General features: G+C 25.6%; 2 protein-coding genes across 2 annotated transcripts in view; one reads left to right on the top strand and one right to left on the bottom strand.

Moving 5' to 3' along the window:
- The window catches only part of LOC117174859 (peptidyl-prolyl cis-trans isomerase NIMA-interacting 4), a 57,045-nt gene that overhangs the window by 10,201 nt on the left and 25,761 nt on the right, over window positions 1–21,083 (bottom strand). The gene's annotated exons all lie outside the window — the stretch shown is intronic.
- Window positions 1–21,083, top strand: part of LOC117174858 — a 45,150-nt gene that overhangs the window by 14,037 nt on the left and 10,030 nt on the right. The window contains exon 2 of the mRNA XM_033364255.1: window positions 14,023–14,140. Within this exon, the coding sequence (XP_033220146.1) occupies window positions 14,023–14,140 (118 nt within the window). The remainder of the gene's footprint in view (window positions 1–14,022; window positions 14,141–21,083) is intronic.

Below are 21,083 nucleotides of genomic sequence, written 5' to 3'. Positions count from 1 at the left end.
AAATGGTTAAACTTTCATTCGGAAAAATTATTCAATTTTCAATGAAATAGCTTAATTTATAAACTTAAGAGAGAAATTTTTGTCCAAACAAATTAATTTTTTAACAAAATAGTTCAACTTTCAATCAAGTAGTTAAATTTTCAACCAAAAAAAAATGAATTTTTAACAAAAAGTATAATGGTTTCAATTTCAACAATAAAATTTAAATTTTTAATTAAAAACACTTGAATACCTATAAAAACGCAAAATGTCAACAATACGAACAGTTTCATTTGTAATATGAAAAAATTTATTTTCAAAAAACAAAAACGAATTTTCAACAAAATAGTTAAATTTGCCGCCAAAGAGATGAATCTTTATAAAAAAAATAAATAAAAGTTGAAATTTTTAGATAACTTGACTTTGATCACCGAAAAAATGATTTTGCATAACAAAAAAAGTTATTTTCAACCAAACAGCAAGAGTTTTTAAATAATGTAAATAGTGGAATTTTTAAACAAATGAGATGAATTTTCAACAAAATAGTTGAATTTTTAACAAAATGGTTGGATTTTCAAGCAAAAAAAAAAAGACAAAAAGAAATTTACGGAAAAGAGTTGAATTTTCAACAAAATAATTAAGTTTTTGAACAAAACAGTTGAATTCTTAACCAAATAGCTAAGCTTTCAACATAAAAAGACGAATTTTCAAAAAAACAGTATTAAACGTTAGATTAAAAGATGTTTTTAGAAAACAGTAAAATTTGCAAACAGAAAAGGTAAATTTTCAATAAAAAGATGACTTTCAAACTAAACTGAATTTCCTTATTGGGTTCTATTAATTCAGTTTAATGAATATTATACATATAATTATACTTTTGTGATGATGGTACACAATCGATGAATAAAGTAGAAATGAAAACAGAAAATAAAAGAAAAAAGAAAATTACGTATTTTCTCTCATTATTTTCACCTAAGCTTTTAAATTTAATAGGGTATTAGAAATGCACATTTTAATTATAAATTTGTATAAATTATTGTGGAGAAAGTGGCGAGAAAATTTTTTAATGAATTTTACATCTCATAGAAAGGTGTGCCCTTATCTTGTTGAGGAGAGCAGGCCAAGTCTAAATTTTGTGAGAATAAATTAGGCAAAATAAATTTACTTCTCAGAATTTATTGATTTCCCTATATTTATTTTACAATTATAGGGACAATTATAGGAATTATTATAGGAAAATACTGATAGAAAGAATTATTATAGACATAAATAATATTCAAGTATGTCAATAATGATTGCAAAAAGTATTATACACTCCTAGCTTTTAAGTTGCACTATAGCAACAATATTGAACGAAGTTGCTTTTGAATACAATTTTTTATGTTAACGATTTTTTATCTACTGGTCTTATAATATTATTTATCAAATATTGATTTTATTCTTAAGTTTTGAAAAAATGACTCTGGTTTCGATTAGATTCGACGCCAGAACTGGTAATGTGGTTAAAATAACTAAAAACATGAGTTCGAATCCCAGCGGAGCCACAGTCATTCTTTTAAAACTTAATAATAAAATCAACATTTGAAAAATACTAACATCGCCAATCGCACGCTACGCGCGCGTACAGTTTCTCGTTTTGAGGGGGAAAATAATTTTGAATTTAAATTATAAATTCCGAATAAATACTTATTTGTGAAAAGTGTTTGAATACCTAAATTTGAGATTAAATCAGTTTTTGAAAAGTATTATCAGTTTGTTTTTAAGGAAATATAATATAATATTCCTAAGATTCTTGGAAAAAATCAAAATGTTTTCAGTTATATCGTAAAAGAATCTAGAAAATCTCAAAGAACATTTTTTTATTTTACAGGATAGTACCCAATTTTAGGATTTTTTAAATCGGTTTAAGAGGTATATAGGATTTTTGGAATTATTCAAGAAATTAAAAAATTTTAAATAAATTTCCCGAAATTTTTCAAAGTTTCATTATATAATTATTCTTACAAATTGCAATAAGCTTTCAAAATTAAAAAAATTCCCTCACAATCTTCCAGATTTTGTTTGACATTATAGCATATCTATAATTTAAAAATTGCCAACAAAGGAAAATTCCCTAATCAAAACAATTGCAAAATTCTTAAGTAATAATTCAAATAAAGTATGTAATTTTATTTGATGAACATATTTAAATAATTTTTTAATTGTTTAGATTCGGGAATTTTAAAATTCCGTAGTATTATAAACTGATACGAACTTAATTATTCTGGAATTTGGCGATTTGGGAATTTTAAATTATCTGGAATTTTATAATTCCGGGAATGTTCTATTTCTAATATTTTCTTTTACGGGAATTTAGGGCTTTCGCTTATATAGTTTTAATATCTTGAAATCTTTTTAAATATTTTTCAGTTATCTTAAAAAAATAATTTTTCGAAATAAAGTATAATTTCAATTTGTTTATTTCCTTGAAATCTTTCAAAACTTTAAAAAGTCACAAATTGTATTTCACCATCTTCAAAAATCGACATTTTGTTTACAATTTTTAAAAATATTTTCAGATGTTAAAAAAATTCTAGGATTTTTTAAAAAATCGCCTTAAGTTCTTGTGGATTTGTTTTAAACAATTTTGAAAATCTTTTAAATGTGTTTCTCAAAATTAATTTTTTATCCTTGAAAAGCTCCATAATTCTATTTCGAAATCTTCAAGTCTACATTTTGTTGTAAATTATTATTTTTAATTTAAGGCTATTTTGGATTTTTTTTAACTTTTAAAATATTTCATAATAAAACAAAAAAATTGTTTATCCTGAAAATTTAAGGAAATTGCTTTAAAATCTTCTTCTTTCAAACATTTTTTTAGGAATTCATTTAAAATGTTTGAAATCTTTTTCAAGTTTATCTCTAAATTAATTTTTCAAAATAAAATAAACACATTTGAAACCTTCCTCGGAATCTTGAGAAAAACTTTTTTATTCTCTTTAAACTTTTTAAAATTGTAAAAAAATTTATTTTTCAGATTCTTAAGAAATCTACATTAAGAAAAAGAAAGCTTTGCAGTTGTTAAGCTATTTTTGAATCGTTTCAAGATTTTAATCTTGTGAAATTGCAAAAATTTGTTTAAAACCTTCTACGTTCTTTTTTAAAATTTTAGATTTCTTTAACAAAGCAGTTAAGCTTTAAGCCAAAAAAGATAAATTTCCAACAAAAAATGTAAAAGTTAATTTTAACCAATAGTTGCATTTTTTACCAAAGCCGTTGAATTTTCAACCCGAAAACATGAATCTTAAACAAAACATTTGAATTTTGAACCAAAAAGGATACATTTTTTATTGATTTTTTTGTTTATTCTTGATACTTTAAAAATATTATGTTAGAAAACTGACAATTATGTGCAGAAAATAAAATTCATCACTGTACTTTTTTATTTAAAACTAAACACTTTTAAACCCGAACTAAAGAAAGTGTTTTGTCGGACCACGCAACATTTTAGGCCCTGATCTGAATTAAGTTTAATTAAAAAAAAGTTGAAAACAATAGATTGTTTAATTGAATGAACTTTTCTACAGGATATAAATCTAAATGGTCAAATCTGCACCAGCTACCTGTGTACTGCTCCCCCACTACGCGGCTGATCAGGGTCGGCGGCAGCAGTTTGTCTGCGTAAAGGGAAGCCGCGTAGTGGGGGAGCAGTTTACAGATAGCTGGTGCGGTATTGACCACCGCATCGCCCTAAAAAAAGTACATATTTGTAATACTCCGCTCTTAACCGTTTGAATTTTTTAAAAATTCGAGTCATTTTTATGTTTAATCGTTTAAACATTTAACCACGGTAAAGTTTAAAATTTAATTATTTGTTGAAAATGCAACTATTTTGTTGAAGTCATATTTTTTGATAAAAAATTTAACTACTTGGTTAAAAATCGAACTACTTTGTTAAAACTTCTTTTTTCAAATTAAAGATTCATCTCTTAGGTTAAAATTTTAACAATTCCATTTTTAGAAAATTAATCTTTTTGGTAAAAAAAAATCATTTTTTAGGTTGCATGTTGAACGCATTTGTTGAAAATTCATTTTTGTTCATATTTATCGTAATAGCTAAAACTTCCCTTCTTTGATTGAAGATTTTTTCGGTTGAGAATGAATTTTTTTAACTAAAAATGTAACTACAAGATTTCTTGCTTAAAACTGCATATGTTTTGTTGTAAATTAACCTGTTTTAGTTAAGAATTTTAAACTAAAATCTTTTTTGCTTTAAATATCAACTACTACATGTTTCACTGACAATTCATCTTTTTAGGTTGCAAAATCAACTGCTTGGTGTAAAGTTGAAATAATTTTGAAAAAATTCATTTTTTGTTGAAGATTCAATATTATAGTTGAAAATTCATCTTTTCAGGTTGAAAATTAACATTTTTGTTTTAAAAAAATATTTTTTCCGGCTGAAAAGTAAATTTTTTTTGTTAAAAAACAATTATATAGTTAAAAATTAAACTATTTCTATGAAAATTCAACTATTAAGTAGAAATTCAACTTTTGTGTTGAAAATCTTATTTTTTAATTAAATTCTTGTATTTTTTGTTTAAATAGAATTTATATAGATAAAAATTAATCTATTTTTATAAAAAAATCTAGCTATTTTGGTGGAAATTTAACTTTCTTGATGAAATGTTTTTTATTACAAATTTATATTTTTAATTGAAACAACTATTGGATTAAAAATTAAACTATTTTTATGAAGGTTTGACTATTTAGTAGGAACTTAGATTTTTTGTTGAAGAATCTAACTTTCTGATTAAAAATGTTCTGGTTGCAAATTTAACTATTTAGTTAAAAATTCATCTTTTTCGTTTAAAAATTCAACTACTTGGTTGAAATATTGAACCACTTTGTTAAAAATCTTAAAGATTCGCCTTTTAAGTTAATAAATTACCTTATTTGTTTGGTTAAAAAAGAGGTTAAAAATTAATTTGCTATCTTTCAAAATTCTTCTTCTTTCGTTAACAATTCCTCTATATTTTTAGAGAATCTTTTTTGTTTGAAAATTCAACTATTTTGTTGAAAATGCAATATATTTTGACTTGGAATCATAAAAATTTAAAGTGTTGCATAATAAAACTAAATTTATTTTCCTATTATTTTCCATTTTAGTGAAAAATAACCCATTTCCTATTAAGAGAATTTTGGGCTACGTTGCTTCGAGTGTTGGTGGGGGGGGGGGGGGGGGGGGGGGGGGTGTAGACAAAATTACGTTCGTCAAGGAGACGGGTCGTGGTGGTAAAATATAGTCCAAAATTGGTAACGCAGTTTTTTGACGACCCCTTACTATAATAACAAGGGTCGACAATCGCAGTTTGGCTGCGTGAGGGGATGCCACGTAGTGGGGGAACAGTACTCAGGTAGCTCGTGCGGAATTGCCCTCTGGCCTTCTTTTAAGTATGTCAATTTTTATGTACTCTTACATGAGTAGTTAAAAATATCTGATTTTTTTAAATACTTCCTTATACTTTACACATTAATTATTTTACTATTTTTATATTTTTATATTATTAACATCCGTAATTTTCTTTTCCTATTATTCCTATAATCGCAAAAAAACTTCAAGGGAAATAATGATAAGCCGGTAATGATAAAAAAACTTATTCTTAAGGGAATGCTTGACTAGGTTTAACCTCTCTTGTGCAATAAAAATCCGGATCCACGTGGGAAAAAGGCTGAACATAAGAAGACGTAAGAAACGTGTGTACGATGAGAACTGTTATTGCCTCCTATTTGAGCCAATGAATGGCTGAGAAAGTATTTCTAATCACGAGTTCGGAGCAACATACATTTTTGGTGCCTACGACAATATAACGACTTTCTGTGTAAAAAATTAATTTGTACACATCCGGGAATTGGGAAATGATTCGTGCCGGACGACACAGCTTCGCCTTCAATTGCAAATGCGTCCCAGATGCTTTCTACGAATAATTATTTATACTAGTTTGTACCAGTATTTAAATACGTATGGCAGTTCTCAAGTCTCCTCTCGGGATGACTGGAAAATTCCAAAAAAAAAAAGAAGTTTTTAAAATAGAAATTTTTTGAATAAAAAATTCCTAAAATAATATTCCTGAAATATAAAAAATCCGAATTGGAAAATTCCCGAACAGTTTATAATATTTCTGAATTTGAAAATGCCCAACAGAAAATTTCCGAATTATAAAATATCTAACACTGCAAAATTCTCGAGTTTTAGCAATTAAAAATTAATATTAAATAGAAATATTATAATAATAAAATAATAAATTTAAAAATCGGGATGCCTATTCCACCCCCTTTTCCAATTCCCTAATTTTTTGGGACGATTAAACACAGCCTCTTAATAAATATAATTTATCTATTAAAAGTAAACAATAAAATATTTAACCGGGACGGAACGACTGAAAATCCCGATAAATAAAATTGCCGGCACTCTAAAATTCCTGAATTCGAAAATTGTCGAATAATAAAATTCTCGAAATTATGAAATTGCGAAAATATAGAAATCCAGAATTTTAAAATTCCGGACAGAAAATTGCCAAATCATAAAATACTGAACTAAGAAATATCGAATTTAAGCAATTTAAAAAAACTTTGTTAAGTATTATTAATTCACTAAAAATCAAATAATCAAATATTTTCATAAAAGAAAACTGTTTTTTTAATCTTTAAAGTTTATTTTTTAAAATTATTGTTTGACTCTAAACTAATAAAAAATTTTAAAAATATGTCACTACAAAAAAATTTCAATTTAAAATTATTTTTATGGATTAAAATTTAAAAATTAAAATATTAAAATTATGCTCTTCAACCCGTTTTCTGTTTGCTAAATTATTTTTTTATTTTCCATAATTGTTTTACTGATAATTATAGTACATTGTATCAGAATTTAAGTCCGATAATTCTGCATATTCATCTGAAATAAATAATAATCTGAATATTACTTTTTTTCTGAACTGAAATTTTTTCGAACGATGAATTTTTTAAAGACCAAAAATATATTATTATGGGATTCAAAATTGTTATAAATATTCAATTTTTCATACAAAAATTGTATTCTTACTTAGAAGATCAAAGAAAATTTTCTAAAGAATATTTAAAATCTCAAATTATTCAACTTGTTTTAGTCAAAAACTGTTCAATTTCAAACTTCATTAGTTATAAATTTCTTTTAAAATTTTCTTGCCATATCTAATTTTGCACCATTTAAATCCTAAAATTGTCTAATTTTTAATACTAGAATATGAATTCATTTAATTGGGTCTCTTTTCAATTTTAATTAATGTACGCATTTAAAATTTTTCAATAAAATAGCCGAATTTTCAAAAAATTAAATCCAAATTGTTGTATTATCAATTTGATATAATTTAATTTAAAGTTTCTATCAATCATTTTTAGCAATTTTAAAGGTTATTCCATACAAAATGTTTGTACTATTTCGCTTTAAAAATTTTCAGTTTTAAGGTCTTCCAAATTTGGTTAAAATTATAGAATCTTCCAAAATTCAATCTAAAATTATTTAAATGAATTCTCTACTAAAAGCGATGTATATTTTAAACGAAGAGTTTTCGATTTTTTAATCTAAAATTATTCAGCTTTAAAGTATTATGGGTACAAAGAACAGGTTTCGGGAAAAAATGTTTTGTTATGCTTTTAGAAACCTCAATAGATATGTATTATTACTGATGATCTCGTTTAAAAGGGAAAAAAATATCTTCTATGAATAAAATGGGACGACTGAAAAATCCAGAAAAATAAAATTCCCGGCACTGTAAAATTCCTGAATTAGAAAATTATCGATTAATCAGATTCACGAATAATAAAACTGCCGAAAAATAAAAATACCGAATTGGAAAATTGCCGAAAAATAAAAATACCGAATTGGAAAATTCCCAAATAATAAAATTTTCGAATAATAAAATTTCAGAATTATAAAATTTCCGAATTGCAAAATTCCCGAATAATAAAATTCTCGACAGTTTATAATATTACCGAATTGGGAAGTTCCCGAATATTAAAATTCCCGACAATTTATAATATTACCGAATTGGAAAATTCCCGAATAATAAAATTAGCGACAGAAAATTGCCGATTTATAAAATATCCGAATTGGAAAATTCCCGAATTTCAACAGTTAGAATTTTTTATAAATATATTTTATTGATTACAAATACAACAATAAGACATTAGTTTCAAAAATTATTTTTAACATTTAAAATTTCTAAGCTTATTTCTTGAATTTAAATTAGCAATAATTTTAAATAAAATATTTCCGGGTAACGAATGTTTTTTTAATGTTCATAGTATTTGAAAAAATACAAAAAGCTTTCGCAAAAATAACATTTTTAATTAATATATATATAAATTTATATTTCGAGTCTGTTTGAAAAACGTTAAAATGTACGTAGAAAATTTAACGAGATTTTTGTTCCAAGCGCACGTTTTCGAAAATAGTGAGGGTGGTGCCAAAATTTAATTCTACATTGAAAGAAAAAATAATGACTCACATTTGGACGCTTTTTTTGAAAATGTGCATAGAATTTGAAAAAAAATACAAAAAGAGTTAGCAAAAATTGAATTTTAAATAAAAAAATATATATGTGTGTGTGTGTATTTTTTTCAAATTCTATTCACATTTTCAAAAAAAAGCGTCAAAATGTAAGTCATTATTTTTTCTTTCAATTCAAAAAATAAGCTTGGAAATTTTAAATGTTAAAAATAATTTTTGAAACTAATATCTTATTGTTTTATTTGTAATCAATAAAATACATTTATAAAACTTCTAATTGTTAAAATTCGGGAATTTTACAATTCGGGAAATTCCAAATTCGGATATTTTATAAATCGGCAATTTTCTTTCGGGAATTTTATTATTCGGAAATTTTCCAATTCGATAATATTATAAACTGTCGGGAACTTTAATATTCAGGAATTTTCCAATTCGGTGATATAAACTGTAGTAAATTTTATTATTCGGGAATATTCCAATTCGGGAATTTTATAATTCTGAAATTTTATTATTCGGGAGTGTTATTATACGGGAATTTTCCAATTCGGTATTTTTATTTTTCGGCAATTTTATTATTGGCGAATTTTATTTTTCGGCAATTTTCCAATTCGGTATTTTTATTTTTCGGTAATTTTATTATTCGTGTATTTTATTATTTAGCAATTTTCTAAATCGGTATTCTTATTTTTCGGCAATTTTATTATTCGCTAATTTGATTATGCGGGAATTTTCTAATTCGGGAATTTTACTGTGCCGGGAATTTTATTTTTCGGGATTTTTTAGTCGTCCCAATAAAATTAGAAACGTACAAAAAAATTGTTATTTAAATAATTGTCTTTTACACCGAATTTTGTTTTAATCAAATTAATAAATAATTATCAAATATACTTTTTTTTAATTAAATTTTTCTTTTGAACAAATGGTTCTTTAATTATTTGAGTCATTAAAAAATAGATTTATTATAATGTAAATGAGGTCAAGTCGTAAAGAATCCTTTTTCCGAGAAAGAAGCAATTTTTTATTAAAATTCCATCATTTTTTTTAATTTGGTCCTGTCAGAAAATGTTTTTTAAATAATCAATTTGTTTTTGTTTCATTTTATGTATTAGAAATAATCTTTTCTTCTTTAAAAGAGATTATCAGTAATAATATTGAAATTTATAAAATAGAAATATGAAATTACATATTTAAATTTGTTATTAATTTAAGATTGTTTAACCTTCGGTTAACAAGATTTTGATTTTGAAACTGCACAAGTTTGAAGTTTTAAAGCAGAAATAATTCAATTGGAAATTGTTCAATCGTGAAAGTTAAATTTTCCAATTTTCATTCTTATATATTATTTATCTTTTTATTATTATAAAGGGGTCAAAAATAAATTCCAAAATTTAGGAAGATGCAAAACAAAAAAGAAATAAAATGCTTTAAAAAGTGAAAGAAATGATACTGAATTATTAAAGCCTTAAAACTGTTAACATTTTTGAATTAATTAACCAATTTGAATAGTCAAATCTAAAGTTTGAAAACTTTATTTAAATTTTCGAACTTTTTATTTTCATCTTGATCAAACTGAAATATATTTAGGTCTAAATTCTTTAAATTTCTTATTCAAATTATGAATTTTTAATGACTTGCAATTTAAGATTGCTCATTCTTAAAATTTGTAAATAGTTTAATTTCCAAGGTTTCAGTTGAAGATATATCCGACTTATAATTATTTAACTTTTGTTTCTTGAAATACTGTTGAAGATTTAATATTAAAATTTTTTAAACTTCAATTTCAAAATAATTATCTTCAATACTGCAGTTTGAAATTGTTTAATTTTAAGCACTTTAAGATAGCTTTCGTGCCAAAAATCAGATTTCTGAAAAAAATGAGTTTTCTGTGGTTTTTATAATCAAAATAATATTATCAAAGATCTTATTTTAGATAAAAAAAAACTAATTTTTCAGAAAAATATTTTTAAACTTACAGCAAATGTTTTTTCATTATCGCTATTCACCAATTTTTGATAAATGGTTAATTATCAGTAATTGATGAAATTTGAGTTAATTTTAAAAAATCTGAATGGTCCAAAAAAGAATTTTTTTTCTTATCGGTGCAGAAATGTTTTTCCCCCTCCTAAAACTTTCAAATAAATTACACTTTGACGTATGTGCGAATACATTCCAGGTCAAAAATTTCTCAGAGTCATAATTTACTCCACTTTAAAAGAAAGGGCCAGAAAAAAAAGATCTTTTTCGCCTCCTGGTGATTTACAAACAATAAATTCTTCACACTTTAAGCTGAATCCAGTTTGACCTCATTTTATATAAATTTTTTATACAAAATTGTTTCTAATTATTAAAAACAATTGGTTAAAGATAAATTATAAATATTAAAATGAATATAGAAGAAAATCTTCTATTATTATTCAAATGGAATTCTTTTCGATGTCTCTGAAAAAATCTGCGTTCGTAAGAGTAATGGGCTTCAATGGTGTCCTCCTTGTGTATATATAGGGGTGCCTCCCACAAAAGCGGTGCAGTTCACATCAGAACGTAGTTAGGTAAGCATCGGGAGACTTCTTCAATTTTTAGAGTGCTCCTTTGTCAAAGTGATTTTTTGAAAAATGTTTTAATTTTTCAACTTCAAGTATTTAAATTTTTGATGTGATATTTTGAAAAAGTTGTGGTATTTTCAAAGTTGGCAATAATACTCTTGATATTTTCGGAAAAAGGTGTTTTATGTTTATATGTGACATTAATTTTTTATTTCTATATTTTTAGACTTCGATGCCTGGCATTTTAAGCCTTGTTTAGCTTTAAACATTTTATTTTTTATTAATTGGGAAATATGAAAGACAATCAATTCTTGGTACCCCCGATTGTTGACACCCTTCTCTAATTTATAATGTATGTCTATAGCTTATTTTGCCCCAGTAAATTTAATTTTGCCATTATTTTTACAAATATTGCATTATATTAGTCATCCAGCACAATAAAACATTTATCCAAAATTAAATAAATTGAATTTAGTTTATAAAAAAAGAGTTTTTAGGAAGATTAGATTTACTGATGAACACGCAAGTTGACCGGATCTCTTTTTTCAAAATGGTCCATTAATTAATACAAAAAATCTATTTTTAAAATTATCCGTTATGCTAAAACCTTTTAGGCTAATAATGCCTCACATTCAAATTTCAAGTCACAAACTAAAAAAAATTTAGCCATTAAACGTTGAACACTGGATTCCGGAATCTATAAAAAGCATTAGGAGCCTCTTGATACAAATCTACACTTACGCAAATTAAAATAAAAATAATTTAGTAAAAAAGTACCGGGATATGATCCGAAGAGTGACTAAATATGTAAAGTGGACTTTTGAACTAAAGAAATTTATTTCGGGTATTCTCGTCTTTTAAGTAACTCAGTCACGTTTCATCTTATCGGCACCCTACAAAATATTAGGACCGCGGAACCGGTTTGAAAGAAAGTTGCCCGCCCAGAACTTTGCCCAAGCATTTCATCGGCATCTAATTAAGCCAAGATATTTTATTATTGGCAGATTTATCTCACGGTTGCCATTCGGGAATACTAAACTTGAATCTATTTCAGATTCCAAACTAAAGTTTTCTCACTGAAAAATTTAACAAAAATAATGTTAGGAATATCTTGGGACTGAAAAATCCCGAAAAATAAAATCCCAGTATAAAGGTTCCGTATTTTTAAATATCCTAACTAGGATTTTCTTTTATACAATAATATTATATTTTTATCAAATACATTTTTCATTAATGCTTAATGTTTTTAAAATTATTGTTTGAATTTAAAATAGCAATAATTCTATAAAAATGGTATGAAAAAATTAATGTAAAAACATGTACAACTCAAAAAAAGAAAACAAATTCTCTCTAAATTTACTCCCAGCATAATAAAATTTTGTAAAAAAACTTTGCAGGATTCAGTTCTGCACTGATTTATCTAGAAGTTTATTTTTAAAAATTAAGAATTCGATTTTTGAGAACGTTTTTTGTAATAAAATTTGGGAATTTTTGAATTCGGAAATATTATAAACTGCTGGGGACTTTATCAATCGGGAATTTTCCAATTCGGGATTTTTAGATTTTGGCAATACAATAATTACAGCAATTTTATTATTCGTAATTTTACAGTTCCAGGAATGTTCTTTTTCGAATTCCTCAGTCCGAATATCTTGCGAAATATTTTATTACTTAATTCGAAACACATATTATGAATCATGAAAAACAATAATTATTTTATTTTTTGGTGTTAAAATGTTAAAAAATCTTTATAATTGATGTTAGTTTTTTTTTCTTAATTATAATTTTGTTTAAATATTGATTTTTCTGTCAAGTTGTGCAAAAATTCTCTCCAGCTTCGCTGGGAGCTGTAGAAAATTTTAATATAAATGATAAATAAATAATTGTAAGATTTTTAGAGAATTTTAATGTAAAAAATTTTTAAACTGAAAGTGTTATTCTTTGATTAATATCACAGCTGTAAAGTTAAATCACATTTTTATATCTTAATTTAAATTTTGTTTTATGATTGTACTTTATTTTTTATATTGAAGTATACTGAATATTCTGTTTCCATCATAAAATATTGATGTGAAAGTAACATTTTTCCAAAATCACTCATCAAAAAACTTGTAATTAAACAAATATTCAAATTTTCTTTTAAAAATTGTATAGCGACGTATGTACATTTTATGAAAACATTTACACTGTAGTAAAAAAAGTACAAAGCTGTCAAAAAAAACATAGTAGTTGAAAAACTCTGACCGTAATGCATTTTCTGTTATGATTAGATAATATTTCTGCGAAAATAAAACGTTTTCCTCATCAAAATCACACTCTAGTTCCTTGTATAAAATTTTCATTTTAAAAATTGTTTATAAAAAATCTTTAATTTTTAAATTAAAATGTATTGATATTTCTGTTATAATTACAAATTATTTCTGTCAAAGTAAAAGTTTTCCGAAATCACACTTTTATTGAAATAAAAACTTATTAAAAACATTATAGTTAAATAACTTTTGAAATATTCTTTAAAAAAAGCTAGATCGGCATATTTCGTTAAAAAATATTTTTTAGCCGCGGATATTTAACGAGAACATTTTTTTATAAAACATTTTTCCCTTTTCAAAAGATTTTTTTATTTTGTTTAAATTAAAATGAAAATATAATAAATATTCCGTTATCATTGGAAATTATTGGTGTAAAACTAAATTTGTTTATTGAGAATCAATACAATCTCCTAGCGATTTATAAATAATTAATGTCAGTTTTTCTTCTCTTTACATGGTCTTAAATAAATATTTTTTTATAATATTGATTTTTCTGTCATTAAATTGTGAAATAATTTTTCCTATTTTTATTGAAGTTGAATAAAATAGTTCAAATGAAAATTTTTGATCATAAGTCGATTTAAAAAATCAGTCTACTTTTAGCTAAATAAAGTTTTATTTCAGAAATATAAAATTAATGTTTAATTCAATTCTTTTAATGCAGACAAAAATGTTGCGGTTCATAATTCTGGGAGCGTTCGTCGCTCTTTCTTCGGCACAATTTCAACCTCAACCTGCTGGAAGAGTTCTAGAACCGCCTATTCCAACTCTATGTGCCCAAAGTAAGTTTTTATTGAAAAAATTGGTTATTTTTATATTAAATTATTTGATAAAATATTTGATAAAGTAGATGGAATTCTCAATATTTTAATCTCTTTAGACTTATTAAGTTTATTTAAGTATTTACACATGAAGATTTTAGGATTTTTTTATTTTGAAGTTTAGAAACACGATTTTATGTTTAACTATTCAGACACACGGTTCTAAATTTAAAAACTTTGAGCCAATTTATATTTAAAAAATATAAATTTTTGAATGTTTGGATCCATAATTATTCAATTTGGAATAGTTTCCAACTTAGATTTTGGTTTTAAATAATAAGATTTTCAGTTCAAAATTATTTCTTTTGATTAAAATTTTGAATTGTACAATATTGCGGAATATTTGAGTTTAAAATATTGAAATTATACGATTTCAAATGTTTTCCATATTAGATCGTTCGGATTTTTAATATTTTTTAACGAATTAAATTTGATTTTTATTATTTTTATTTGAAATTATTTGCTTTCAAATTTGTAAGTTTTTATATACCAATTCTATGTGCCTAAAATAAATTTCATACTGAAAAATTTAGTCAATTTTCTATTAAATAGTTTAATGAAATAGATAAAATTATTGTCTTATTGTATATATCATTATTATATTATTAATGTAAATGTTCAGAGTAATAGATTAATTCAAATTAAAATTTTTTCATTCAGTCATAAAAAAAAACATGTTCAGGCCACACAGCTTGATAGTCCCTATAAAACTGAAATTGATTAACAATTTCTAATGTTTTTAGTTTGTATTGTTTGCTATTTGAAAGTTTGGAAACACGATTAATTTGAAATTATTCAAATTTTTTTTTTAATTTTAGAGGTTTCAGATACAAAGATCTAAAGTTTGAAAACTTTACTTAAAATTTCGAACTTTTCATTTTCATACTATTCAAATTGAAATATATTTTATTGTAAATTCGTTAAATTTCGTTTTAAAATTAAATCCTGATTTGAAATTTTTTTAATATCTCAAGTTTAATTTTTTTCTTTTGAGGTCTTCAAATGGAACCTGCATTTATATTAATTTCACACAATTTGAAACTATTCAATTTTTAAAAGCTTTAGGAATATGATTTTGAATTTTGAAAAGTTCAATTTAAAAATAATTTTAAGGTATTTGTGCAAAAAATCAGACGCCTGAGAAAATAGTTTTTCTATGATTTTAAGAATTAAAATAATGTTATTAGAAGATACGCTTTTAAATAAAAAACATGACTTTTAATGAATAAATTGTAAAGCATAAAAAAATATTTTAATTATGGCTTTTGCAATTTTTTTTTTTTTATTATCGTTTCTTACCAATTTTTAAAAAATAGTTGAATTTCAGTAATATATGGCTTAATTTTTCGAGAAAACATTATATACGCCTCTAGTGATTCTGATTTTGAAAGTAAAATTTTCTATAGAAGAAATCGTTAAAACAATTTTTTTTAAAAAACTTTTTTTACAATAATAATTGAAAATTCTTTACTTTAAAAAAATTGAAAACAGGATAATTATAGGGAATGTTTATCCCCAATAATAAGACATAATTTATCAATACTATTTAATATTAAATTAATTAATAATATTTTTTGTATGTTCAATATTGTTTCAATATTTTCTTAGCTACTGTTAAGAGTTGAAGATGAAGCATAAAATTCTTAAAAATAAAAATTTTATTTTTGTGTTTCTCACGTACTAATTTAAAACCTACAACGCTAATACTGTAAGTGGGGCTCATTTAACGCAGCATTTAATAATCTTTTCAACGGTTAAATTTTGTTTTATCTATATTCTAGACAGCGCTATCACATATTAAAGCTAAAGCTAATTTTGAATAGGTCATCTGGTTACTAAATATTTGATGCTAATTGTTTTTAGTCAACTGGTCTATATTAATATTATTTTAAATATTGATTTTATTCTTAAGTTTTGAAAAACGGACTCTTTAGCTCCGCTGTGATTTGAACCCAGGTCTCCAGATTGCCAGTCTGACGCTCTTACCCACTGAGCTATGTGTACGAGATTCATTTTTCTCCTACAATTTTTCTCCTTCTGCAATCGAATGCCGAAGTAATTCTTAGTCGTCTAAGATTCTAATTTTTCCTCTGGATAAAAAATATCTTTGATCTAAGTAAAAACGTTTTCTTCCAATAGTAGACAAACATTTTTATAGTGATTATGGCGGTTAAGTTTGAATAAAGCGGAGAAAGTTTAGGATTCATCTTCTCCATTAGAATCAAACATTAAACTAAGATTTTCTCTTCTGATTTATTCTGATGATATGAGAGGAATGATATGTGAGCCTCTCCCTAATTATGAAGCCAATACGCTAATTTTTATAACCGTTTGATAATCTCTTTGTCACCTCTGATCTAATTCAGAGAAACCGATTCCAAACGGCCTTTATATTTATGCATGACCAATCCTACCTGTACGGTCATAGAAAGCGCGTTGATGACTCCGATGACACCTGCATTTGAATTGGTAATTTTGACTTCGGGGTAGAGCTGGGTACATACCGCATTGCCAGAAGTAAAGTAGGCGACACTTTCTCAATTGGATCAATCAGCAAGTGTTGATTCATGAATTGAAAAGCGGATCGATTATGTCCAAAATTGTGAGTTATCGGTCCACAACTCCCATTCTGAAAGTTCATGGAATGCGTTCCATTTTAATTAATTCCAAATTTGACTTCACATAATTGCACCACTTTGCATTATAAAAAGTTCTGCTTTCCATTTCCAATTCTCTGTTTCTAAGTGAGACTGCTAAAGAGTCTATTAGAGTTTATCTAAACTAAAGAGTCTATCGGAAGAGTCTATCTGATGAGTCTATCTATTAAGGAGTCTACTGAAATTTAAAAAAACAATTTTTATTATCAAAAGTCTTTGGATTACAGTTACGGATACTATTTTTAATTGAACAATTCAAACATTAAAGGCATAGTATTTGTCCGTTTGAAATTTGGCAAATAAATGGATTTCGAGCTAAATTGCCTGAAGGTTTTCGAGGCATCATTTTAGAAAAATAATAAATCTCAAAGTTTTACATTGTCAAATGGAAAACAGCTCGCGATTGAATAATTACACATTAGACAATTTGAAATAGAAAGCGTGAAATCCTTGGAATATTAAACTTCATAAATCGTCGAGACTAAAATTCGTCACGTGAAAATCCAAATAAAAAGACCTGAGTAAATTTAAATTCTGAGAATGGGTAGCATATGCCGAAGCCTTTGTTTATATACTGTACGACATTCCAGACGAGTACACTCTTTGCATTTCGTAATGAACTTTCTTCGTTTGCATTTGGGAAAGCCATCGTTAAGATATTGAGTCAATGTCTAGGTCGTGACTGCGGCCTCTCCTGTAGCTATAGGTCAATCGTTAGTCGCAGCAGGAGGAGATTCTTGGAATATTGGAACATTTTGCGAGTTTCACTTTAGGTGGCAGCGGCGGCAGTCTCTTGAATTTAATTGTTCTTTTCGTAAATAACATAAAATTCCACTTCACATGTAACAAACCGTCTTTGACAAAAATAGCCTATTGTCATCGCACCTGCTGCATAGTGCATTCACCTCACAGAAAGTGAGAATAAATGGTCATTTGTAAACTTTCTCGAATAATGAGATTCATGACAATAGATTCTGCAGTCAAAGGAAAAGTCACTTTTCAAAATTTAAGCTTCAGGAGTTTTTTTAAGCCTATACTCTCACAAAAATCGGATATCCCATTTTATGCCAGTGGATATTTGGATATCCCCAAAATATCCGTGATGTTAGGAAATTTACCCGGAAATATGAATTTTGAAAAAAGGTAGTTTTCAAGAAAACAGTTCAATTCTCCACCCGGAAAAATTAATTTTTTACAGAAAAGTTATTTTTAAACAAAACAATTAAATTTTCAGATAAAAAAAATTACTCAAAAAACAGATTTTCGATAATGTAGTTCTATTCATTAACAAACAGTTGAATTTTCAACTTGAGTTCTAATCATAAAAAAATCTTTTTAAGTAGTTTAGCTTTCAACCAAATAGGTGTACTTTCGAACTAAATGATTCAATCTTTAACTAAGAAGATTAATTTTTTATAAAAGAGGCGAATTTTCAACAAATAACATAATTTTTCTACCGAGTAGTTCAATTTTTAAGCTCATAAAGAGCAATTTTTATCAAAAATTAGAAATGATTTTTATTTAAAAAAATTAAGTTTTAGTTTTAAAAAAATGTCTGTCTAATCACAAAGCTTTCAACCAAAAAGCCGAAATTTCAAAACAAACCAAAAAATTTCAACAAAAAAAACTTGAATTTTCAAGCTGCAAATAATAATTTTCTACAAAAAGGACGAATTTTGAAAAATGTCTTCCAATTCTGAACCAACGAGATGAATTTTCAATCAAAATTGTAAATCTTCGAAAAAATGAATAAATATGAAAATAGAGCGTCGATGTCTGGTAACTAATAAAATCCGACATTGTTTAATTACAAAATTTTCGACCAAAAACCGATTTTTTTACAAAACAGTTGACTTTTAAGCCTAAAAATATTATTTTTCTACCAAAAGGACGAATTTTGAAGAAAATCTTTCAAGTTTTAACCAACGAGATGAATTTCCAACAAAAATTATGTTTATCTCTTTTTCTTTCTTCGACGATTGAGTACTCTTATCATTTTCTATGCCTCAAAATTCGGGAATCTATCTAAAAGTTAGGGAATTTATGAAACAAATTAATTTGATGTTGACCGCGTAGCAAAAAGAAAACGTGACATGCTTATATTACACACTTAAGATTCATATCTATACCTTAGTCGACAACAGTGTCGAACTTGGCAAACGGTTTACCGGAGGCCCGAAGACTGATTTCACTTTTTTTTTACTTTGACCGTCAACCACCCAGTGGCGAAACCTTCAGGCTGACGTGGATAGATAAAGGATAGGATAAGATAGAGAGAAGAGGATTAAAAAAAACGTAAATTTAGATTGAAAAAGAGGTAAAAAAGAAGTTGATGGATGTAGTATAGGATGAGATAGAGAAGAGGAGATTAAAAAAGGCCGACGGAAATCTACATTAACCGAGATAGAAAAAGATTGCCAGGAATAGATAAAAGATGGGATGAGATAGAGAAGAGGATGTCGAAAAAGATAGACGTGAATTTAGATTGAAAAAAAAACGGGAAAAATAAACGTTGATAGATGTATAATATGACGAGATAGGGAGGAGGACATTGAAAAAGATTGATGTGAATTTAAATATAGACAAAAAGATAGAGAAAGATTGACGTGGATAGGGAAAGGATAGAATAAGATAGAGTAAAGGGTGTTGAAAAAGATAAACGTGAATTTATATTTACAAAGAGATAAAAAAAGATATATGGGAATTCAGATTGACAGAGAGATAGAAAAAGATTGACCCGGATATAAAAGGATAGCTATCTCTTTCTATCATAAAGATTCAAAATTATTAAAAAAGATAGAAACCCTTTCTTTTAACTTTCAGCAGGGTAGGCCTTAAGTGTCTAACAAAGATCTATTTCTAGTATTTATAGAGTAAAAAATAAGACGATTCAATTTGGAGGTTAGCGCCTGGTCCCAGCGCCCTTAAAGTTAAATTTTTTTTTATAAACATAGATTCCCGAAGATCAATATTTATTTATTAAAAATTCACTGTTTTTTTACACTTTGGAAAATAATTTATTTCCATTTTTAAAGAACAAGCATTAACCTTTAGTTTGTTGAGAAAATATTCAAAGCATGTGACGTCACATATAACTGGTGAAATGGCGCGAAAAAATTCAAATTTGAAAAGGGTATACTTTTTTCTTTTTCAATTAATAATTCGAAAAAAAACTTTTTTTTAATCATATTCCTATTATCAGCGATTTTATAGCGAATATTTTTATATTTAAAAAAACTACGTCATCAATTTCGCTGTCATTTTTTTTTCTTTCTTGACTGAAAAATGATTTTTGATTGAAAAATTAACTATTTGATTTAAAATTCGTATATTGTTTTGAAAATTCAATAAATTATTTGAAATTTTTTTCCTTGTATGAAAGATCGAATTTTTTGGAATAATTCAAATATTTTTTATTTACAATAAAAAAAGTTTCTAGGTTGAAAAGTCTACTAATATATTTTTGGTTGTGAATTTATAATTTTTTGTTTTTCAAAATTATATTATTTTCTTGGAAATTCAACGGTTTTGTTTTAAAGTGATACTTTCTTGTTGAAAATGTATACCTAAATGTTGAAAAAGTAAACTGTATTGTAGAACATTTTTCTTTTGGCTCAAGAATTTAAAAATTTATTTGACAATATTTTGCTTTCTTAACTGAAAAAAATGGTTCGTTTGAGACATCAACTATTTTATTGAAAATCCCGATTTTTTTTACTGCAAAAGATTTTTTGGTTGAAAAATTATATTTAAAATTCTAAAATTTTCGCAGAAACTATTTTGTTTACAATTGATACTTTTTGGTTAAAGAATTAACTATTTTGTTGAAAATTTATTTTCACTGGCTTCAAAATTCAATAATTTGGTAGACATTTATTTTTCTTGACTCAAAAATCTATTTTGGTTGAGAAATAAACTATTTAATTAAAAATTCGTCTTTTTGGATTAAAATTTTATTAATCATTTAAACATTTAATTTTTTGTTGAAGAATCAATAAGTTTTGTTTAAAAAAATCATCCTGTTTGGTTTGAAATTCAACTTTTTTGTTGAAAAATCGCATTTTTGTCTTGAAAAATCAATTATTTTTGTACAAACTATTTAGTTGAAAATTAACTTAAAATGCAATATTATTCATTCAAATCTTAGAAATTTGAAGCCTTTCGGTTTGAATTTAATTAAAGTACTTACATTATTTTTCTTTGAAAGAATTTGTTCTCCTATTTTACAAAAAAAAAAAAAAAAATAC

The sequence above is a fragment of the Belonocnema kinseyi genome, chromosome 6, assembly GCF_010883055.1.
Source record: "Belonocnema kinseyi isolate 2016_QV_RU_SX_M_011 chromosome 6, B_treatae_v1, whole genome shotgun sequence".
NCBI lineage: Eukaryota > Metazoa > Arthropoda > Insecta > Hymenoptera > Cynipidae > Belonocnema > Belonocnema kinseyi.
This window is presented reverse-complemented; position numbering and strand designations above follow the sequence as displayed.